Source organism: Hemicordylus capensis, chromosome 6 (assembly GCF_027244095.1).
Source record: "Hemicordylus capensis ecotype Gifberg chromosome 6, rHemCap1.1.pri, whole genome shotgun sequence".
NCBI classification, from domain to species: domain Eukaryota; kingdom Metazoa; phylum Chordata; class Lepidosauria; order Squamata; family Cordylidae; genus Hemicordylus; species Hemicordylus capensis.
This window is the reverse complement of record NC_069662.1, coordinates 44,363,468-44,387,190: the sequence shown is the minus strand read 5'-3', so window position 1 is coordinate 44,387,190 and position 23,723 is coordinate 44,363,468. Positions and strand designations below refer to the sequence as shown.

General features: G+C 45.1%; 1 protein-coding gene across 5 annotated transcripts in view; it reads left to right on the top strand.

Moving 5' to 3' along the window:
* The first annotated feature begins 413 nt into the window (after positions 1 to 413).
* Positions 414 to 23,723, top strand: part of STAT3 (signal transducer and activator of transcription 3) — a 48,529-nt gene continuing 25,219 nt past the window's right edge. For 2 of the 5 annotated variants that reach the window (XM_053261484.1, XM_053261480.1), the window contains exons 1-2: positions 414 to 569; positions 22,417 to 22,566. In XM_053261484.1, coding sequence (XP_053117459.1) covers positions 22,439 to 22,566 — 128 coding nt within the window. In that variant the 5' untranslated portion in view covers positions 414 to 569; positions 22,417 to 22,438. Of the gene's footprint in view, positions 570 to 18,503; positions 18,640 to 18,799; positions 18,887 to 19,339; positions 19,479 to 22,416; positions 22,567 to 23,723 lie in introns of those variants that run through there. The other 3 variants (XM_053261481.1, XM_053261482.1, XM_053261483.1) reach the window with 3 other exon arrangements.

Genomic DNA, 23,723 nt, shown 5'->3' with positions numbered 1-23,723 from the left:
ACTTGCTCGATTTCTGGGCTGCATGGTGGCGAGGATTACATCTATTGAGGTGGCCAGGAAGAAGAGAACGGAAGGCCCACCCACACACACCATGTTGTCAAGAGCTGTCTCTATAATCTGGAACTGGCCCGGCCCCTTCTTCCCTCTGGATCACCAGTATGAATTAGCCACCCTTCTTCGGCCCCCGAATAGGAACATCATAAGCACTTGAGTTGGTTCGTGCCCGCCAGCCCGCCCCCGACAACAGCGGCGGCGGCGACGTCACACACTGCCCGGAACTCAGCTGGGTTTCCAGCACAGTGGCGGGAGGAGGAAGCCCAGCCCGGAACAGCCCGATGAATAATAAAAGCACCAGGGCGTACTGATTGGCTGTCCGCGGCGGTCCTTGGCGAAGGACCCGCAGAATTCTCAGGCGATTGGTCAGAGGGTGTCGGTGACGCTAACGAAGAGAGGGCGGGGCAAAGCTTCTGGCCAGCAGCTGGGGCAGGGCTAGAAGCGACGAGGAGACGGGAAGAAACTGAGCGGGGTCGGCCCCTGTGGTGGGCAAGGGACGCCGGGTGGTCTGCAAGGTAGGCTGGAAGGGAGGAGGGAGCAGGTGTTACGGAGCTTAGCTTAGCTGTGGACCTTACTTGTTCCAAGAACTTCGTTTCGGTTGAGGAAGTGCTTCTGAACATGTGCAGAGTACTTTCTCACTGCTTGAGTAGCTATTAGACTGCATGTATGTAGGTGTGCATGAGAGAACAAGGCTTCCTGGTTTGGGGGCGTTACTTTCCTGTAGGGTTTGAGCCTTGGAATCTTTCTTTAATATAAATCAAGGATTGAGGAAGAAAAGATGGAAGGTGGTTTGTGTTGGTTCTGGGAATCGGATGGGGTTGATAAGTGGCTGGAGAATAGGTGGCAAGTTGTGGGGAGGTACGTGGCTGTGAAGAACTCGGTGGGTGGGCTGTCCGTCTGAAGGGGCTCATGGCTGGTCTTGGGGAAAGGTGGGTCCATCAGTCTTATGGGTGCTGATGAGATGATTATGGGTGCTAATGAGATGAGAGGATCCTGACTTATTAGGCTTACTGATAGTTAACCACTCTGACTTAAGCTTTTACTGGAGGTTCTCTACCCCCACCTCCTAATTTTTCACATCAAGTCATTAAAATATCCAGGATTGCTTTCAGTGGTGATTGGGATAGGTGTTGATTCCTGGAAACTCCTAAACAATCTTGGAGGATTGGTAATCCTGTTTTCCAGTGGGAGGCTGCTGTGAGTGCTGGAAGGAGGGATGTGGTTCTGCTTGGGTGACCCTGGGAGCTGTGGCCTTCTGAAGTGGTCTGTGGAGGTTGGAGGTGTGTAGGGATGGCTTTGGGGCTGTGAGTGACTATATGAGGATGTTGGGGTGTTGACAAGCTAAGGCAGGCTGTACAACTCTGGCCCTCTGGCCGTTGGTGGGCTGGAACGTCTATCATCCCCAGCCACTGTGACAAATCATCAGGTATTATGGGAATTGTAGTCTAACATCTGCAGAGGGGCCGAAGTTGTGTAGCACTGAACTAAGGTTTGGTGGTGGAGGAAAAATAGAATTTTGTAGCTGTACAGATGGATGGAGCAGTGAACTGAAAGTCACACCTGACCCACTCCTGTACAATAATAAAAATGACTGCTGGAATAGCTCTGAGGGGTGTACAGTAGTGCACACCCACGTTGTGGTGTGGCAGCTGTAGGCGATGTGATATCCCCCAGAGGCTTTAGTCTTGTCTTTTAGTATTGCGGTTAGCGTTCTTATCATGCAACAGGGGAGGTCATGGTGTGACATTGTATGTAGGGGTGACTTGGCGTCAACCATGCCCTTTCATTCTCAAATGCCCCTGTTGGGGTTGTCTCTGTTGCTGGAAGCAAAGAAGTGGGAGGCCCCTGTCGTCTTTGATGTAGTTGGGAACCACAGACCGAGTGTCTCTGAACTCGGTGCCTGCACAGGAATTGCTTAAAAAAATAAAATAATTCAGCTTGTCTGCTGAGGGGCTGTGACTATTTCAGCCTCACAGAAGGTGTTGACCCTCTTTGGTGGCTTGTGATGCTGCAGGCTAAATTGGGTGCTGGTGTGTGGCCAGCACGGTGACAGGAAGCTACTGTTTGCACAACTGTCTAAGCAGGCGAAACTTGGGGGAGGGCTCTATTATGGTGCAGAAAACTAAGTTGCAAAACTGAACAGTCCAAAGTCTACTTTCTGATGAGGCCTTGAAATTTCAGTTGGTGTTTATCTTTCTCTTTCGAAAGATACACCTTTGTTATTGTACTTCTGTAGGAGCTTACCTTCCACTGGTACTCCCAGCCTTGGACTATCTGCACTGCACGGCTTGGATGTAGAAAGGAGAGGGGTGTGACTACTTTCAAGAGACTTGGGGATGCTTGAAGGAACTTAAAGTTCCCCAAATGGTCTTGTGAACGTTTTGCAGTAGTTGAGGCTACGGCCATTCACCAGAATGTTCTGATCTCTCAGTCTCCCAGCATGGCCAAGAGGCACTTTAGAAAAGAGCAAGGGCTGTATAAACAGAGTTTCTGTTAGAATGTAGGGCACTGGAGTACCTTTAGATAAATTGTTAGACAATTTTGATTGAGAGGAGTGTTGATTGCTCAGTATCATCTAAGTTGGGACTGGACAAATCCCAGCCACCAGGGAACTGTGTTATCTAGAGTAGAATATTCAGAAGTAGTTATTTAATAAAATCTTTATTTGTCATAGGAACTGCCATATACTGAGTCAGACCATTGGTCTATCTAGCTCAGTATTGTCTTCACAGACTGGCAGTGGCTTCTCCAAGGTTGCAGGCAGGAATCTCTCTCAGCCCTGGCAACGTACTGTATGCTTTGGTAGTTTGTTGGTTCAATAAAAAAAATCTTGTCCTATCCAAAAAAAAAAAAATAAAATAAAATCTTGTCCTATCTTGGAGAAGCCAGGGAGGGAACTTGAAACCTTCTGCTCTTCCCAGAGCGGCTTCATCCCCTGAGGGGAAGATCTTGCAGTGCTCACCCATCAAGTCTCCCATTCATATGCAACCAGGGCAGACCCTGCTTAGCTATGGGGACAAGTCATGCTTGCTACCACAAGACCAGCTCTCCTCTCCGACAGGCAGCCCTGTTTCTGTTCTAAGCATGTTGCTTGTAAAAGGGATAAAGAGAAGCCCCCCAAACAAACCTAGAAGCAGCTGCAGAATGGAAGAGCATCTGTTGCCTAGGATTTTGGCAAGAGAGTCTCTCTTCCAGGCAGTCTAATAAGGCTATTTCCTGACAAAGATATTTTTCTAAGTGCTTGGAATAAATCTTCCATTCCATAGTTGCTTTTGGTTTTGGTTTTGAGGTTATTTTTGGCTGATATTGATCCTCCATATCGCTTTGATAAAGAGAAGCCAATTTACCCTCTTGCTCCACGTGGAAATTCTCCAACAGGAAATTACAAGGGGTGCCACAGGAATTTTCACAGTTGGGGCCGGTCTGCTCACTAGGCCAGCTAGGCGGCCACTGTGGGTGTGGGGTGTCATTTAACCCACAAGGTACTCCCTGCCACACTCTGGCTGCCACACCCCAGGCAGCAGTGGCAAGTGCAGGCACTGGGACGAGGTGGTGGGGGCAGGCAGCATGGCGATGGGGCGGCATCTGACTGTCCCTCCACATTTCTGCTGCTGCTGCTGCCGCCACCTCGTCTTCTCCTCTGGCCACCCACTTGCTTTTCCTGCTTCCAGATCCCAGCCAGGAGTACACAGAGTGGGTGGGTGAGCCCAAGGAGAAGAGGAGGCATCGCAGCAGGATGGGGCTGCTGGCTGGCTCACTAGCTTCTCTGACCATGTAGGCAGTCAGAGAAGCTGGCCAGCAGCCACACTCGCCACTTTCTTATCATCTGGCCGCTCGCCTGCTCTTCCTGCTTCCGGCTGCCAGCAGGAAGGGCCGGCAGCCAGGAAAGCCCCATCCTGCGCCACTTCTCCTCTGGCCCGCCTCCTGGCCGGCTGCTCTGGTGGTGGCAGGCAGTGGCCAGGCTTTGCTTGGGGCACCAACAGGTCCTTGTGCTGGCCCTGTTCCTAGCACCCCCTACTAGATCTGCCCCTGCCTCCGCAGTGTCTGTCACTAAGTCAAGTAATTTTGTTAAGTGTCCATTGTTGAGTTCCTAAATTTGGGGGCTGGCTTCTAGATCTAAAGAGAACTTGTAAAGGCCTGCTCTTAGTTGAGTTGTCAGCATCCTTCTCTTTGGGTAGTGGAGCATTTCTGTTGCCCTACCCATGGACTACTGCAGGAAAGGACCAGTAAAGTAGTCTACTGCTGTGAGGACCAGTAAAGTAGGCTGAGATCTTGTAGATAAAACAGAAATGTTTTGCTGTTGCCAATTAATCTGGGCACTTAAAAGAGGCAGCAATACTACCAGTCCAGCACTGTGACTTCCACCAGGGTGACTGTGTCGCCTGAAATGATCAGGGTCATAAACTCAGTAAGCTGTTTACTGAGAAGTGCTCTTTCACTGTTTGCAGTAAGTTGATTTTATTATTCCCGGTTGGCGGCTGCTGCTGCTATTCTCCCAGCTGGCGTCTACAGTGTCAAAACCACAGCACTGTGTGTCTCTGGTCAAGGTTTATAGAGGTGTTGTGTGAAAGAGTGACATCTTATTTAAGTGCTTGATTATAAAAAATCAAGTCAGCTATTTTGTAAGCATCATCCTTTGTGATCCAGCAGGAAGCCCAGGCTACGTAGAACAAGTTAAACTTGTTAAAGGTCACACATGCAAAACAACTTTGCTTTCAAAATTATCTTTAAGAATAAATGGAAAGCAGACAGGCTGTTTAACTTGGGGAAAACTGGTTCCCTCAAATCTGGTTCTGTTAGGAATGCATTTTGAACTGTCGTGCAGCCTACTAGCTTCCAAGATGTGGGCCTGCCTGCATGTCAGGATTTCTAATGCGAAATCCTTTGGCAGAATTGGAACTTCAGTGTGTAGAATTCATTGGCCAAGTGAATTAAGCCTTTGAGTTAAGCCAAGGTCTTTGGCTGACAATTCTGTTCAGTGGTGAGATACTAGAATGAAATTGGGTATATAATGTGTGTTCAGGGCACATTTCTGGATTTCAGGTTCACAGTTTGACCCCTCCCCCATCTGTTTCAAAAGGGAAGAAACATGTAAAAGACAATACAGTGTGGTATCTCACTTCAAGATTGAGATCACGGAATATAAGTTGGTGTGCATACTCAGGATGCAGTTTGTTCAAACCCAAACTCCACCCCTGCACTTGTTTTCAGAAGGACTACTGAGTGAGGCCTCTCAAATGCTGAGCTGTACTAATAGGATTTAGTGTTTACATATTTCATGAAAAAGAAAGATAAGTGTTTTGTTTTTTAAATTTTTGTATGGCTGGTGATTGAGAGCCAGTGCATGTTTGTGGCACTCTGTGTGATGGCTAGAGAAACATAACACAAAATTTGCCTTACTTGGTTGGGGAAGGGTCCATTGTGGGCTTAGTTTTCCTGAGATGGTAAAACTGTGTCTGGGCTATACCACTTAGGATGGCAGCCCAGGGAAACCCATAAGCAAGCTACAAAAGCAACAGCCCTCTCCTGTTTCTCATCACCTAGCACATTTTTTTTTAAAAAGTGTGTGTGCGGGGGTGGGGGGAAGCTACATGAATACCTTTGTGGGTGGTTGTCCCCCCCCCCAGTTCTAAAATTTGCTAGTGGGGAGTGACTGTGCCTCTACTGAGTCTTTGCAAAGTCTGAACTCCTCCCACTGTCCATCCTTTAAGACAGAATATTTCCGTAATTTTTTGTAGTGATGTCTCTGTTTCCTACTCCAATTTAAAACTCCTTTCTTCACCCCAAACCTTGCACATGTCTTAAGTACCTGTAATTTGGTTAATAGAGCTGACTCTGCCAGGATAACCATTTAATTAGCCTGGATGCGTGGCAAATCTGTTTCCTATTTGCACTCAATTCCTCTGCCTTAGCTTCCAAGTCTTGCAATAAGCAAATGGTCTGTTACAACACACAATGTTACGGTTTTGCCAAAGTCTGGCATGTTGGGGATTGGGTCATAGCTCAGTGGAAGAGTGTCCACATTGCCTGCTGCTGCCGCCAGTCAGTGTAGACAGTATGGAGCTAGGTGGACCAGAGTGGGTAGAAGGCAGATCTCTATATTCCTAGCTTAACATGTTAACCAGAAATAATGTTTTTCATTTGTGAAGAATAAGCCTGGAAGAATAAAGGCTCCTTCCTCCACTCCTTTGTGCACATGAGGAGGAGAATGGAAGCATTTTCGTTCAGTTTAACAAACCACAGTTCTGAGTTAAGTAAAAGTTCTGGAACTGAGGTTTGAACTAACTAGATATCAAACCAGAATCAAATTGATGTCCTGCTTTGTTCTGACAGTAATTAATTAACAAACAGAAATTCTCCAAGTTTGTGGATAGCACAAAATTGTGATGTTTTTCTTAAAGTTAAAGTGGAAGTCTTCACTCTTCTCTCACATGTGAAGGAAGAGGAAAGGGGAAACTTGTAACTTTACAAGATTCATTTATAGTGAGAAACCATGGTTTCTCGTTTATGTCTGAACCTAGCCTATGTGGATTTTATACTCTCCCCACCCCCTTTCCTTACAATTGATTGATTATTAGGAACATAGTAAACATGGGCTCTTCAATGCTTTTAACTTAAAACTCTGTGTTGAGTTTAAAGAAACTTTATGGTACTCTGGGTAACTTTTTTTTCCTGATGGCCTTGTCATTTGAGAGGCTTGGAGATGTAGTTTTAATGTATATTAAAAACCAAAGGTTTCTGTATGCACTAAAAATGTGTTTGCACTGCTGGGATTTTTCCCTGTACAGTTTTCATATGCAAGTAGGTTGCATAGTTGACACCTCATCCTGTTTCCTCTTCCAATTAGTATTTCATTTCAGGATATTACTTCATAGAAAAAACATGTATGCCCCCTAGTGTCGTCTGGGCAAACATTATGTAATATCCTCATTCTTTCTCTTCCATTATCAAACTTTCTATTTTAATTTAATAATAATTTTTAAAAAACATTTTGATTCTGCACATGTGCACCCAGGACTGAAAGAAAAGGTGTTTGAAATTTCTAGCCAGCAACCTATTGGTGGGGAGTGGGTTGGTTTGGGAGACCAGCATTGCATATTTAGGGGACAGCTTTGCACAAGCCTGTGTAACATTTTCAGCATTAATTTTTTAGGTGCTAACCTGTGTCTCCTGATCCTAATAGTCCCTGCTAAGAAATGCCTCTCTCCGCATTTCTCACATGATCTCTGAATATTGTGTGGTCCATGGTCCAATAGAGATATCTCATTTCCTCCTGGGCTTTTTTTTTTTTTTTTTTTGCACATTCTAGCAAAGTTTTTGGCATGGGTAGGAATGTTCAAAAAATTCCAACCCACTTATCTTAATAGGAGAAGATGTGTTTATATAAAAGAAACATGTCAAAAGTAGTGTAATGAAATTGTGGGAACAAATGAGGAGGAAAGACAACCAATCCATTAGAACTGGCAATTGCGGGGTGCAGAGCAAGCCTTGACAAATCTTCTTTGGATCTACAGACCAGCCCAAAAGTGTGGAGCCAGATGATGAAAACTTGGCAGAATTACCAGACTGGGTTTTGGAGGAAAGTGGTAAATGGGCTTAAAAAAACAACAGCCCTTTACAAGTAACATGCTTAGAACAGAAACAGGGCTGCCTGGGGCAAATAAAGATTTTATTAAATAACCCTGCCTCTAAATATCCTTGTCTAGGCACCACGGTCAAATTTCTAGGTGCCATGGCTCCCTGGAGCCTGGGATTTGTCAAGCCCTGTTACAGACATTGTTTAAAATTATTAAAATCCAACATAAAATTAGGTCTTAAAACCAGGGCTGTCATCTGATTAAAAACATCCATCAATCTTTTGAGTTAACTGGTTAGATCTGCATGTATTTGCAAATGAATGAAAAGGTAGTTTTCTGTACTTTTAGTGTATAGGCACTATTTTGGAAGAGGCATCCCTCATGTGAGAGAGGAGGAGGTGTGCCTCTTCTATGATGGTCCCTGCTGCCTGCACTTTTTGAACTATTTGTATATGTAAAGATATATTTTTATATGATTTATTAATCAAGGGCACATTTTAAATTGTAAACCGCCCTGAGCCATTTTGGAAGGGCGGTATATAAATCAAATAAATAAATAAATAAATAAATAAATAATAATAAAAAATCTCTAACCAATTAATCAACTACATGTTGCAGCCCTAAAATTATCCATTAGCTTTCAAAATGAGTGTCCTGATGAGAATATCTCCCGCCTCAAATATCAGCAGCTCTTTTCCCCCCTGCCCACCTGAATTTCTGTGCTTAATGCCAGTTACCATGGTCAAAGCACTTGGGGGGATTTGCTTTCCTGTCTGTCTGGTGCAAGATTTTTCCTTAATGCAGAAGGATCAGCAAATTTCTGTCTCCCAAATGCTGTGAAAATTGGCTTGAGAACGTGTGAACACCTGCTGAAATCTTAGAAATCAAATGTTTGGGTGTGGCTAACTAACCAGGATTTCCAATGGTCAGAGACAGAGTGAGCCTCAGTAACCTACTTAGTTCTTTGATCTTCTCTGTGGTGAACAGGATGAGAATATTCAAAACAAGCAAATTAACATATTGGATGTCTCACAGAATGTGGGTTCCCTTGTATAATTTTGATATATATTTACACAACAGATACAGATCTCTGCTCAGCATTATGCCATGTTGGTGAAGGCTATGAGAAAGGATGGGAATTAGACCTACAAGTCCTGTGCTGCCACAGTGGAGGGTGACATAGGATACTTGTCTTGCATGGCTAACTGCAAGGTCTCACAGCTGGCTACTCCTTCTGGAAGAAGCTCAGTGTCTTTATTCCAGGGCTGGCCTTAGTCATGACACAAAGCATCATTGTTGGTTTGGGTGACATTTCTCCTGGCTCCTGTGTTTCTGTGAGTGAAACAAGCTCTAGTCCCATGTGGGAGTGAGATGTGCCTTTGGGGAGCTTTTTACTTCAGATGCACAGATGTCTAAGGCTGGCACTTCGCATTTCCTCTAACAGGGAATTCTAGGTGTTGTTGACTACAACTCCCAGCAGCCCCAGCTGTGTTGGCTTTTGGTTGGGAATTATGGGAGTTGTAGTCAACCACATCTGGGATTCCCTGTTAGGAGGAGGAACACTGCTGGCACTGCTTTAATCCTATATAGTTTCTCTGGCATCTCCTGTCATAGACTACTAACTATGGAAGGACTTTATACAAGGGTAGCTACACTGAGTGCCTGTTTCAGAGATGCACCCCCCCCAACCACAGTATTGAGGAGGGTTGTAAGCTAGGAAGATTCCCTGGCAGAGTAAATGTCTAACACACACTAGGACAAGGTAATTCTCCTGTTTAAAGATGCCCAAGCTAAGTGGCGGGGGCACTGGTGTGGTGTCTTCTGAATTTTGGTTTGCTGAGACAGATGTCTTTCTGAGTGAAAAATGGAGCAGGCCTTGACAAATTATCTTTGAATCTAAGAGCCAGCCCAAAAATTCACAATCAGACAGTGGAAACCTGACAAAATTAATGGATTTAGTGATGGACATTGTGAAAAAGGAAGGTAAATGGGCTTCTGTTTATCCCCTTTACAGGTAGTGTACTTGGAACAGAAACATGGCTGCCTGGGACAAATAGAGATTCTGTTAGATAACCCTGCCATATCCTAATTTAGGTGCCATGCAGTGTTCTTTCTAATTTTTTTCATCTGTGTGCGGAATGAGTTTTGTTCTGGACAGCAGTATCAAGGCAGTGTGTGTGCATATGCATTCAGAGTGGGGCCCTCCTGATTCAACCTGAGGTGGGATCTAAAATTAACTGAGCAGACATCACAAAAATTGTGAGCGCATGCATGTGCACATGCCTTACCATGGCTCCCTGGTGCATGGGGTTTATCACGTCCTGAAGTAGAGGCATGTTATGTTCATGAAATCAAAAATATATTCTTCACTCTTGCACCCAACAAGGTTTATTCTTTGAATGTCTGAGAACTTGCCCTCAGAAGAGTCCATCTCCTGTGTTTTATGCATGAGTTGCTCATCTGGGTTTGCCTTTTGAATGTAAGGAGGCAAGGACAGAGAAATGATTCTCACCGATGCAATGATCAGCCACCTCTGAGTAATACTGCTATAAGTAGATCATTCAAATGCGGAATCACAGAACTGCCTGCCTCAGCTGAGGCTGATTGGGAAGAAGCAAGACCAGAGCAGTGACTCACAAAGAGTCACAGTGGGCAGACTCCTGTATGGATGGATACTTTGGTGCTCATAGAAGCCTTTCAATTATTATTTCTTAAGGCACTTTAGTGAGAATTATTGCTGCAATACTTAGGGCCTGGTGTTTGGAGTCTGCATATGCTGAATATTGAAGCTGAGTCCCCATGAGTTTGTACCTCTTTATGGAGGGAAAGCAATGTAGTTCTGGATGGTGATGGTGCAAACTAAAGCCCAGAGCAGAGGTTCCCAACCTTTAACAAGTGTTCCTCTTCTGTTGCAAACCTTCATCTCAGGTACCCCATAGAGATTTGAGAGGGAGAGTTGCTACCCCAGTCATGGGCTTACATCCATCCAGACTAAGTTACTGTCGGTAAGACAAGTAAACTAGTCTCATTAACTTCAGTAAGACTGCTTATGAGTAATTGGATTTAGGCCAATGACTGGAGTAGCCTGTCACATAACGGTAACACGTGTGTGTGTGTGTGTGTGTGTGTGTGTGTGTGTGTGTGTGTGTGTAACGGTTAGTGAGACAGGCTACTAAAGTCATTGGCTCACATCCACAGTAAGTTACTCATAAGCAGTCTTACTGAAATTAATGAGATGAGTTTACTTGTTCCATTACTTTCGATGGGTATACTCAGTGCAAAATTTTTTAACACATTTTTAATATCCTGCTTGTCCAACAAGGAGCCCAGAGCAGTGTACTACATATTTAAGTTTCTCCTCACAACAACCCTGTGAAGTAGGTTGGGCTGCAAGAGAAGTGACTGGCCCAGAGTCACCCAGCAAGTCTCATGGCTGAATGGGGATTTGAACTCGGGTCTCCCTGGTCCTAGTCCAGCACTCTAACCACTACACCATGCTGGCTCTCTTTTTTAAAAAGCCTGTCAGTAAAGTTGAAGGGAGGGATGTGCTGAGCTGTAGCACATAGTCTGCCAATCAGGAGCAGAGAAGAAGTGGAGAGCCCTCCTCCCTCCCCTTCTGCAGCAGATGCATCGGCTTCAAGCTGGCAATCCTCAGATGGTGAACAAAGAGTGCAGCTGCGGCATGGTGAAACAGGTGGGCTCGGAATACCCCCTGGGAGCCCTTCAGGTACTCCTAGGCAGCGTTCCCTTTAAGGTGTGCACATGTGTGTGCACTCACAAGTGTTGTTGTTTTTTTTTAATGTCCGCTCAGTTAATTTGAGATCCTGCCCAGGTTGAATCAGGAAGGCCCCTCTCTGAATGCAGGTGCGCGCACACTGCACTGATACTGCCGCCCAGAACAAAACTCATTTCTTGCACAAATGGGGAAAGACAATAGAGCGAACACTGCTCCTAGGGGTGCTAGTACCCTCTGTTGGGAACCCTTGGCCTAGAAGATGCTGTGCTCACTGTGATGTCTGTGCTGGCTGTCTGCAGATTTACTTACAATTCTCGAACACTACCTGCTTTTCAGAGCTCCTATTGGTTGGTTTGTGTTGTGTTCTTCCTCTGAGGAGATCAGTGTGGTGGGTTAATCTTCTGTGTGGGCTGAGAGATGGGATGGCCCTAGGAAGTCACTGTCTAGTGGGTGTCTTCCTGTGAAGGAAACTTCTATGAGACAGGCGAGGCAAAGGTTCAGTGGCTGTTTTTAAGCTTTCATTTTTCATTTCTTTATCATGACTCCCCTACCACTTGCTTCAATGGTAAAATGTTTGTTTTCCAAAGACTGAGAAACAGATGAGAGTGCTCATCTGGGCTTCTGAGCTGAACTGAAGCCAAGGCTGTTGGCCAAGTTGACAGGAAATGTTCCCAGAAGTGTGAAGCGGCCGGTGTATTCAGTATGTCAGTATCGCCTCTACATGTGAGTGTTGTGCTTCCATTTGCTCACTAGTGTCTCTGGTTTCCTTTTTTAGAAATCACCTCCTCCCTACTTTCCGTCTTTTGGCAACCACACTTGGAAATATATAACCACTTTTCAAGGTGCACCCTGGGGCTTATGTCCTTTCTGAGTGTGTGTGTGTGTGGTTTTTTTTTTTAAGTGTGATATGAGGGTAAGAGCACAAAAACATTTGTACTGGATCTGACCAAAAGACTACCTAGATCAGCACTTGCTCTCTGCCAGTGACCAGAAGATTCCCTGTCACCCACTTTTGCACTGGTTGCAAAATCAAGGCAGTTGTGTTGCATTTCTTTTCTATTTCTCTGAATGTTCATTTCTGAGGAATGGTTAGGCTGAGTGGACTGCACTTTTGCTTCAGAATTGTTGTCACCTGTCACTTAACTTTGCCTGCACTTTTTATACAAGTGATTGGGCTGGTAGTGAGGTGTGTGTGTGTTAATAAGAATCCTGCTGAGATTCAGTCCCCATGTTTTCATAACAAAATGTCAAACCTTTAGACTATTAGAGTCATTTCTGGTTATTAACAAACTGCTTCCACTTTCCTTTATGGCCAAGTTCGGACTTCTTGGTGATTCCCTCTGTGCAATCACTAGTTATACTTCTCTGGTAGACTTTTTAAAACCAAGTTAAGGCCTAGTTCCCTAATTTCCTCCCCAGCTCTTCTGAAAACCCTCCAGCTCATCTTATCTGTGTGGTAAGTTGCTTTCATTACAAGCAAGTTCGCTCAGGTTGAGGCAATATGGTGCTTCTCCTCACATTCTGTTCCCCAGTGAGGAATCAAAAGTATTTTCTGATCCAAAAGACAAACTTCTGCTTTGTTCTTTCACTTTCTGCTCCTGGATGTGAAAACATAAACCAATATTAAAACTTGGCATACTTTTTAGATGCATTTTAGCTGTTGCAAAAGGCTTCCAAAGGACTGGGATGGGTGTTTTCTGTGGGGAGGGGGAAGAAGGGTTTCCTTTGAGGATGTGTAGCCTGGGATATGCAAATAGACCTCTGTATTCTCTCTGGCTGACTTTGTAGTCTGTTTCCAAATGAACAGATCCAGAAGCACTACTTCCTTGTTTGTGGGGGGGCTCTTCCCAGCAGCCTTTGCCTCCTACATTTACAGTAAATCTTTTCCCTACTTTTCAATGGAGGTGCCAGAGGATGGCTTTTGAGGTGAATGAGAACAGAGATGTGCATCCATGCTACACTCTTATATGAAGGCTGTAGTAGCAGCTTTGCATGGGCTGTGAGTTGTTGTTTACATTTTTTTGTGGGGGAATGTAAAAAGTTACAGTAGATGTAGTTTGAATTCAGAAGGTTTTGCCAAAGCCTGTCTCTGAGGCTTGGTTTACACATGTGGCAGAACGAGGTGGGAGAGTGGATTGTACATTTTGTAGTGCTCCCCGTGGGGGGAAAAAAAGCAAAAAACCATCCTTCCTGCAACTAGGAAAGCAGAGAGCAGGCTGGGTTGGGTGTTTTATCTCTGGTGTGTTTGATCTTGCAGCAATTGATTTGTGGGTTTTGTGCATTAAAAAAAGGCATATCCTACCCACTGGATGAAGTGACATGTTTTATTCCTACTACTCTGGATTTTACCCCATCACTCTGTGGTATGTGTAGACTAGCCCTATGAGGATTACAAGGAGGATGTAGCACAGTGGAATATGCTGTCTCTTGATGCTTGAGTTGACATCTGGGGGTGAGGGAAAACCTTGAATTCCAAAGGCCACCTAGTAATAAATACTATCTCTGTGTGTGTGTGTGTGTGTGTGTGTGTGTGTGTGTGTGTGTGTGTAGCTTGCTTAGTTTCCAAACACCTTCATTTCATTTCTCAAGTCTGCTAAGCCTTTGACGCCACATGTTTTTTGAGATGCATATTTTAAATTTCAAGCTAAAAGGCCCTAATAGAATGGGGCCATAATAAATGACAATCATCATAGATAGATAGATACTTTATTTACGGCCAAAGGCCAAAACAGACAATAATATATAATTCACTAAGACATATCCGTGGCTAATCCCATGTGTGGCACTGGCAGCTCTTGCGAGAGTTCGGAGAGCTACCGGATAGGATAGTGACGGGGATCGGCGGAGAGAAGAAAATGGTGGCTGGCAGGCCCGGGAGTTAACGGTGGCAGCCAGTCAGGAAAACACTGGTGCCGCGGCTAGGCGGAGAAGGCAGAGGTAGCCGGGAGGGGAGGGCAGAGGCAGGAAGGAAATGGCAGTGGAGGTGGGCAGAGGGGAGGAAGGAAGGAAACAGCAGTGGAGGCGGGCAGGCGGGGAGAACTAGAGGCACAGATGCTAAGTGCCTGGCCCAGCTAGTACAAAATAAAATACAGTCAAACATCTACATAGATGGATATATGCAGGCAATGAATAATTCAGTATCAGCCAGTCCTTGGCACAACATAATGTACTCTGGATTTTCATAGCCCATGCAGTAACCCTGGCAATCCTAGTGGTTGTATCTTTTGCATTCAGGTTGACAGACAAAAACAGGTATATAACTGCAAAGGTGGTCTCTTTTGCTTTTGCAGTGATACATGTATATCAAAACTTTCTTGGCACATATGGTGGGTTCTATGATGATGATGATGATGATGATGATGATTGGATCATATACCTTTTAAAAATATTCTGTTTGTGAATTTTGCATTGAGATTCACCAATGTATATTCTGTTCAGGTGAGATCTCTTGCTCTTCTCCAGACTCTAGAGATGGCTGTAAAACTTTGGCCCTCCAGCTGTTGTTTAATTATAACTCCCATAATCCCTGCCTATTGGCCACTGTGGCTGGGGACGATGAGAGCTGTAGTCCAAAAGTAGCTGGAGGGCCATGTGCAGCCCTGCTCTAGAGCAACCTGACCTTGGGTTGAGGCTTTGGGGAGATCTCACTGCTTTCCAAGGCTCAGAAATCAATCAATACAAGCCCCAACCCCTCCCCAAGCTTGGAAGGAGGAAGAAGCTTGCCCTTTCCATCATGGTAGTTTCAAGGCACTCCATGCCTTGATATGGTATTACAGTCAAGACCCTGCTCCTTTCCTCAGGGAAGGAGAAGTTCACTGGCAAACACAAGTTTTGGTTGGCTACCGAGGACAGCCAACATTGGTTGACCTTAGTTCTATACATTTCTGTTGAAATTTTGATCTAAATGAATAAAGTTACGTATGAGAATAGTCACCACAGTAACTCTAGCAACCTGAATGATTCTGTCTTTTTACTTGGCAGATAATTAGTTGGGGTGGGTGAAGTGTGCAAACCACAGATTTTATCCAGAACAGATGCAAGCAATTTCCTCCTGGCTGATGCTTGAAAAGAAAATTCCCACAAATGACACATGAGATTTTTTGTAACCTCAGATCCACAAATTAAAATGTGGCCTTCTAGGTTGTTCTAGAACAGCTGCCCTCTTAAGACCAAAGATAGCATGAATTGATATTGGGGCACTTGTTGAAACCTGGTTTATCAAAAAATTTCCCAGCAATACTGCCATTTTAAAAACTTGGTTCGGTTAAGAGCATTTTGTCACATGAATGTGTGCCAAGTAATTCTGGAACCTGTCATCTCATCACTATAATCTATATAATTAATTCCTGTAGAGGGGATGCATGGGGATGTGGCAAGCTCCACCCAGCTGCGGCAGGAGGAGGATGGGCGGTGGTGGCAGGACAGCCTGGCCCTGGTCCTCCAGGGTGAGGCGGCGGCATAGTGGGGGGATGGTTGGGGCCAACTAGAGGCACAGATGCTCTACACCTGGGCCCACTAGTTCATTTTAATGTGTGATTTGGCTGGTGATTGGCCAGTCAAAATTAAGCCACCCTAACACAATCTGTTACACTGAAGAATTATTTGCATAATACCTAGCATTTATTTTATGCTTTTTAAACATTCAAACACTTTGCATATATTGTTTCAGTAGTCTGTACTTGGCCAGTGTGAAGTACTTCTCTCACAGTGGAACCCTTTGACCGCTCCAAGCAAAGCTCTGCCCCCTCCACCTCACTTCCCTTCATCCTTCAAGCTACTTATCAGGACTTCAAGCTACTTATCAGGGAAAATGGATTTGGCCCAGTCTGTTCTGCGTCAGGGGTGAAGAGAATGGACTCTATCTCTCTTTTCACTCTCTACCACTAGGGAGAAAGGAGCCACCTTCTGCAACCCGACTTTTAAAAAATGACACTCTTAACCTGGGATTTGTAGTTTTTTCTGAGGCTGCTGCCATTGGTGTGTTTTTAGATTGTGAGCCCTTTGGGGACAGGATCCACCTTAATTATTTTTTCTATGTAAACCACTTCAAGAACTTTTGTGGAAAAGCTGTATATAAATAGTGGTAGTAGAAAAGACTACAAATTCCAGGAGCACCCACACAATTTCCTGGGACTCCACAGTGAAAGGTAGAAAAAAGTATATTCTAAAATATTCAGCCTCAGAGTACTCATAACAGCAAGCAAGGAGTGACTAGATACTTTTCTCTTCTCTTTGCCTCGGTAATCCTAGATACTTTTCTCTTTGCCTCGGTAATCCTAGATACTTTTCTCTTTGCCTCGGTAATCCTAGATACTTTTCTCTTTGCCTCAGTAATCCTAGATACTTTTCTCTTCTCTTTTGCCTCGGTAATCCTGTTAAGTAGTTTGAGGGGTGGGAAGGTGAATCATAGGGATGGGCCAAAGCAAAGCTTCAAGGGGAAAATGGACTTGGCCCAGTCTGTTCTACTTCAACCCTACTCTCCCCATGGCACTTTTCCTTGGGCCAAAGTGGACTGAACCCAAATAGGCCCCTGAAGCTTTGCACAACCCTAGTTTTTACAACTGTTCTGTAAGGTAAGCCAATATTGCTATCCCCCATATGGCAGATGGGAGGCCACCTCGTGAATTCAAGGCTGAGATGGAAGTTGGAGATGGGACTTTCCAGCTTGTGCTCCTAGTGGCTATTCTACACCAAGCTATGTCTTTATACAGTCTCCCTTCCCCCGCCCCCAGTTCTGAAAAACAGAACGTAAGGTGTCTATTTAATTCCACATATTATAATTTGAGGCAATCATTGGTATCACTGCAATAAATTCTTAACCAGCCTCTGAAAGTCTCTCTGAAGTTGTGTGAATAACTGTAGACTGCATATTATTTATGTATTATTTTTCTATGTAAACCGCTTTGAGAACTTTGGTTGAAGGGTGGTATATAAATATCCATAGTAGTATTTGGTACCAATAATCCCCAGGTGCTGCTTCTCCTGGCTCCCACAGAGCCCTGTGATTTTCTTTTGGTAGAATACAGGAGGGGTTTCCCATTGCCTCATCCCATGCAGTATGAGATGATGCCTTTCAGCACCTTCCTATATCGCTGCTGCCTGATATAGTACCAGCGGGGATTCGAACCAGCAACCTTCTTGTTAGTCAAGCATTTCCCTGCTGTCAGAGCCTGTAGTCTCAGGAGGCAGCACGTCTGCATGACCTTGTCTCCTACACAGCCTCCAACCAAGTTGCAGTTGAGGGAGGCTCAGCTTGTCTTCAAGGGAATTACTGCCATTTTTTATACAGCCATGTACGTTACTCACACCTTTTCTGATTGCAATATCTGTGGGAGCTGTTTCCCGTATGTTGCCTCCCTATAACCCCCAGGCCATCTGCATCTCCTCCATCATCTGTAATATCCTCTGCCTGTTAACATATAGGCTATTGCACTGCCAACACTCAATATTTTAAACCCCCTGCATGTGAACTTTGTGGGAATGTTACCAGAGTAACATTCCTGCTTCACCCTTTCTAGAAGTGACTCTAGATTAGTTTAGGGAAGCAAAGCGGGTGGTAAAGAACGTTATTAGAGGAGTGAGGATTTTGCTGAACATTACCTGTAGAGGCAAGGTAATTAATGCTGTTAGTTTATTTACCTTATTAGTGGCATTTGCTTGAGATTTTCAAACTTGTTCTGAAAATGGGCCAGATTTCCCTTTTTGGATTAGGTCAAAAACCCACCAGTCTGCTTTCCAAGCTAATCCTCTCTTCATGTTCAAGACCAAGTGGCAGGAAAGACTGGGGTGAAGAGAGAGGTCAGAACCTGGCCAGCTGAAAACTATAGGGGAGATTACCCTGCAGACATGATTTCACCTGCCCAGTTTCTGGCTAGGAAGAAAGCTAAGGGGTTGGGCTGGCTCCAGAGGCTGGAGGAGTCTCCTACCTACCCGGCTGCACTTGCTGCTGCTACTGGTTGCGGGCTAGAGGAGTGGGTGAATGAGGCTTCTTCAAACAACAGAAGCCTTTAAAATAAATTCCAACTATCTATATATATAATTCTCCTGGGTGTGCCCAGGAGAAATGCGTCCCAGCAGTCCAGCTGATTGGCTGGGCTGCAGGGGGCGCCTGATTGGCTGGCAGCACACCCAGGAGAACGGCGGTGGCGGCCATGGCCGGGGAGCCAGGCGGGCCCGGCTGCGGAGGCGAGGCGGCGGGCCTGGCCGGGCCCGGCCGCAGCAGCACTCTCTGGCCCGGCGGCGGCGGCAGCACTCTTGGGCCTGGCCGCGGAGGTAAGGCGGCGGGCCCGGCCACAGCGCAGGCGGTGGTGGGCCCGGCCGCACTAGAGGCACAGATGCTCTGTGCCCGGGCCCACTAGTCTATTATATTAATTCTCCTGGGTGTGCCTTGGAATGTGCGTCCCAGCACCCAGCTGATTGGCTGGGCAGTGGAGGCGCCTGATTGGCTGAGGTGCACCCAGGAGAATTGGCCAGCCGCGGAGGCCAGGTGGTGGCGGGCCCGGCCGCGGCGGTGGTTGCGGTGAGTCTGGCCACAGAGCTGCGGCGGCAGGCCCGGCCGCTGAGGTGGCACCTTGGCCGCCACTGCGGCACTCGGCCCAGCAGCCTGGGCCCAGCTGGAGACTGGGGCAGGTGGGGGGGGGAGAGCTAGCCAGCCCCAAAGAGCGCACAGATGCTCTGTGTGGGGCCGACTAGTAGGATCATATTATACTATGGCTGTATTGGCTGACACTTTGCCGTAAAGTTCCAGTCTGGAGGATGGGGAAGCAGGACATATGGCAGGGGGAGGCATCCGTTACCCCTTGGAGTCTTTTCTGACTCCTTCCCAAGATCCTTTGTCCACCACAAAGGGTTTCCCAGTTAAGGAATACCTCAGTAACTCTGTACAGAGTACTTACCTACCTCCATGTTCCTTGCCTTTGTTTATGGAAAGCAGCGGTAGCTGGTTACCTCACAGAATGTAATTCTAGTATACCCGAAATATGAAGCAAGAACTTCCTCCCTCCATCCCAGAACATTTTGTTCTGATTAAGAAGTTAGGGTACAAATGTGTTAACACAGGAAATCCTTGATTTACATGTCACCTCAGCTGTGAAGTCACTTGGTGACCTCAGGCAAGCCACTTTCTTCTTAGCCTCAGCCCTAATCCCTAATATTGGAATGTTATTGGGATAATAATACTGATTGATCTTCTGGAAAATATTGAGAAGATTTATTTATTTACTACATTTTATATCCCGTTCTTCCTCCAAGGAGCCCAGAGCGGTGTACTACATACTTGAGTTTCTCTTTCACAACAACCCTGTGAAGTAGGTTAGGCTGAGGGAGAAGTGACTGGCCCAGAGTCACCTAGCAAGTATTATGGCTGAATGGGGATTTGAACTCAGGTCTCCCCGGTCCTAGTCCAGCACTCTAACCACTACACCACGCTGGCTCTCCTATGTGATTTGTGAAGCACTTTAGAAACATGTGCACAACATAAATGTTAAATTTAGTTGAATTATAATTTTTAACTTTAAATTTTCTATATAAAATGTGTGTTTGTTGTTAACTGCCTAGAGACATTGGTAGTGGGCAATATAGAAATGTGTTAAATAAATAATAAATGTGTATTATTCCAGTTTAATAGCCTTTTGCAGTTCTTTAGTTGCTCACTTTTTTACTGATACACCACTAACTTTGAGCACAGTTTATCTTCATTAGGTTTTTGCTTTTAGATAAAGGGGTTTTGTTGTTGCACTCTTTTCTTGGGAACCTCAGATTATTGCACTGGCGCTCTTTCCTATCCTTATCCCTCTGAACTCTTTTCATTGTTTCCTGGTTTCACATGTGTGGACAAGATATATTTTGCCTTCAATTCTTTTAATTTGTAAGTGTGGTGATGGATGACATCCAATGGCAAATGAATTAGCTTGCAGAAGAGGAATGGAAAAGAGTTGGATTGGATTCCTTGCTGCTTTGCTTTAGTGCATTTACTAGATTTCCCCCAGGTCAGAAGTGCCATAGACTCATAGGGAAGAGCTTGTCTTTTATCTGGCCATGAATGTATGGTGTAGCTTGGCTTTCTTGCCCATCTGGAGCTATGTGCTGTGCTGATGCCTCTTTGCAGTGTGGTTACTGGATTATATAAACTGATTGGAGGGAGACAGTGTTGAATGGACCACGTGGTCTTCTTGCATTTGTTCAGTTCTGATTCCATGGTAGGTACTCTGGTGGCAATCAAGTACATAAAAATGAGCGCACGCTTAAGCCATTTTCTAAACAGAAAGAAAGCTTTTAACACATTTTCCATTGGGGCCAGCAGCTTGTAAACAAAGGCTCACTTACTGCAGTAAATCCAGCTGTCTGGCCTTTGGAACTTGCCAGGCAAAGCTCATACCTTGCCTATGAAGACTAGCTCAGGCTTTTCATCATGTTGGGTCTGGGTGTGCCATAACGGATTTATTTACTTAAGTTCTGCTTTTCCAAAGCATTTGACATTGTGGTTATTCTGTGTTGCCACAAGTTTTCAGATTATTCTTCTTGGAAACGGAAAGGGATTTCCTGTGTGCTGCCTTAATTTAGTTTTCTCATTGGAATGAAAGATACAGGACATATGTGGCAAATGTGACCTATATTAGGAGGAATAAAATTCTTTGCTTAGAATCAGGGTAGTTCCCTGACTTTTTTTTTTTTTTTTAAGGGAATACAAGTTTCCTTAATGGTCAGATTAATGAAAGATAGGCCTATGAATGGATAGCTAAATGGAGCCTCTACAATTAGTGGCAGTGTACCTCTGATTGTTGGAGTAAGTGGTGAGACAACACGCTCTGCCTGTGAATTTATTATAGTGTGGCTGGCCACTGTTGGGAACAGAGTGCTGGGTTAAAGTAACGTAATATACATTATTCCCCACCACCCCTTTTTTTTAAATGCAGGGCAAATAAGAAAGATAGATGTATCTTGCCATGAACTGCTGCTACTGTTTTGTAACACATGTGTACAGGCCCATTTAATACTTTTGGCTTTAAAATAAGGGCTCATGTACTGCACAATGCGACTTGGGTGGTTGCGGCCCACGTTGCTGTGCACATAAAAACACAGTTGACAAACTTGTGCATTAAGGCAGTTCCACTCCAGCATCAAGTTGCACAATGGGACACCCATTGGATGGGTGTCACATTGCACAACTTTATGCCGGAATGGAGCTGCCCTTTTGCGCGTTTCCATTGATTATCTTGACACACGTGCGCAGTACAGCCTCTGCCTGTGTGCCAGAAAAGAATCTGAGAGGAGAGAGGGAATTGGTGTTCACCACAAATAATGCTCCAGCCACTGCATTTTTGAGAAGCAAAGAAACAGCAAGGATCCATTCTGAGCTGTAGGAAAGGGCTCCCCATTTCTTGCCATCTCTGTATCCCAGTGCAAATGACAGAAGACCCACTTCTCTCTTAAGGTCTCTGAAAAGGATCTGAGAGGAGATTGGTGGTGGCCACAAATAATGGCTAGCTGGTGAGCTAACGTAAACTTGTGGATCCCTGTGTATATGTCTCCAGTGTTGCATTGAGAGTGATGCTCAAATGAATGAAGATAATTCATATCTATATTTGTAAATACGTGGTTGTGTATGTTAGATGCTTTAGATCAGATATGAGAAAATCAGTATATCGGCTTTGGGGGGGAAAGGACTGGCAGGACTCACTGGCAGCATCTAGATTAGTTAGTCATGACTAAGCACCACTGAAATAAATGAGACAAGGTAGTTCTGACTAACTTGAGTCCCATTTAATTTCAATGGGACTTAGTTATGACTTTTGCATAGAACATCGAAGGTGCTTTTAACAAGATGAGATGTGGATGTAATTAACTGGGTTGGTTTATCCTCTGAAACCTCCTTTGATAATAAATTATAAGTTTTGGAGCCCGACACAGCTCTTCCATTCGTGTTGCTTTTCTCAGTAACTAACATGTCCACTTTGTGCTTTGCACATAAGAGTTGAACATCAGATATCTATCTTGGTGGTGGCGCACTGAAAGATTGTTCATGTCAAACATTGGTCTCTCTGTTCCCAGGCTTTCAGAGTCAGCTGCCAAGATGACACAGTGGAACCAACTGCAGCAGCTGGACACACGGTATTTGGAGCAGCTCCACCAACTGTACAGCGACAGCTTTCCAATGGAGTTGCGGCAGTTCCTTGCCCCCTGGATAGAGAGCCAGGACTGGTGAGTTGTTGAGCTTCTCGGTGTAGGCACAAGTTGGTCGGACTCGAATGCAGTCCTTCAATTAGAACCCTTCAGAGTTGGGCTTGGGAAAATAGAGGTGTCGGTAAGCCTTGGGACACGGAAAGGCACAGTCTCACTTCCTGCCACTGCATGGCTTTGGCTGCTGACCAGGAGATAGCAGCGAGCGGGGAGTTTGTAAGCACCTTGTTCCCACCTCTCCTTTCTCTGGGCTTGCTGGACACTTTTTCACAGGGCTCCTTAGCCTCCTGCTTTCTCCTGCTGGCTTTCATAAATATCCATTGATAGGAGTGGCAAGTCTCACTGGGGATCAAAGATCAAACTCCCATCTTGTGAGAGCTCAAGTTCCTATGAGAACACACAATGCCTGTGCTTTCTGTCCTCTCCAATTCCCCTGACATCCCCACCACCAGTTCGGCAGAAGTGCTGCTGGCCTCCAGTGCTATGTTCAGGTCGACTGTGCTACCCAGCCCATGTGGGCTTGGCCGTGCATGGATGCCACAGCGACCCCACAGTGGTATTTGGTGGAAACCAATTTTGTGGCCCAGGAAAAACCAAAATTTAAAGTTCTTGGTTAGGGGTGGCTAGGTTCTAGATTCTCAGTGGACTGCTGTTGTGCAAACACTGGTCCAGGTGTCGTCTGTGAATTATGATGTGAAACTGACCCTCTTATGAATGGTCAGGATCCATAATAAAAAGTAGTGCCACCTAGCAGTAAAGTCTTCACAGTTGTGGAACTATGTGCTCAGGTAGATCTGGCAACTACTTGCAAAATCCAAGAGATGTAGCACTAAAATGTAGAATTTTCTCTTTCTTCTTGTGTGACTTGGATTTCTTTTTTTCTCTTACAGATAAAATTGTGGGTTCAGTTTTTATCCCAACTTGATTAAAATTTGGTAGGGTTGCTGAAGTTTGACAGAATTGCTTGTGGTGGTGGGGAAGGTAAAATTTGGCCTACAGACTAGTGGTTGACCATTTAAAATGCTAAAACATCAGACTTCGTGGTCTTCCAACCGGCACCCAATAACTTCTTTAAGAATGCAATGCAAATGCTGGCTGAAATGTTGAGATTCCCAAGTATCTTCACCTCTTGAATGTATGTTCTTGCATTCCTGTGTGTGCTGCTTACGGAATTTGCT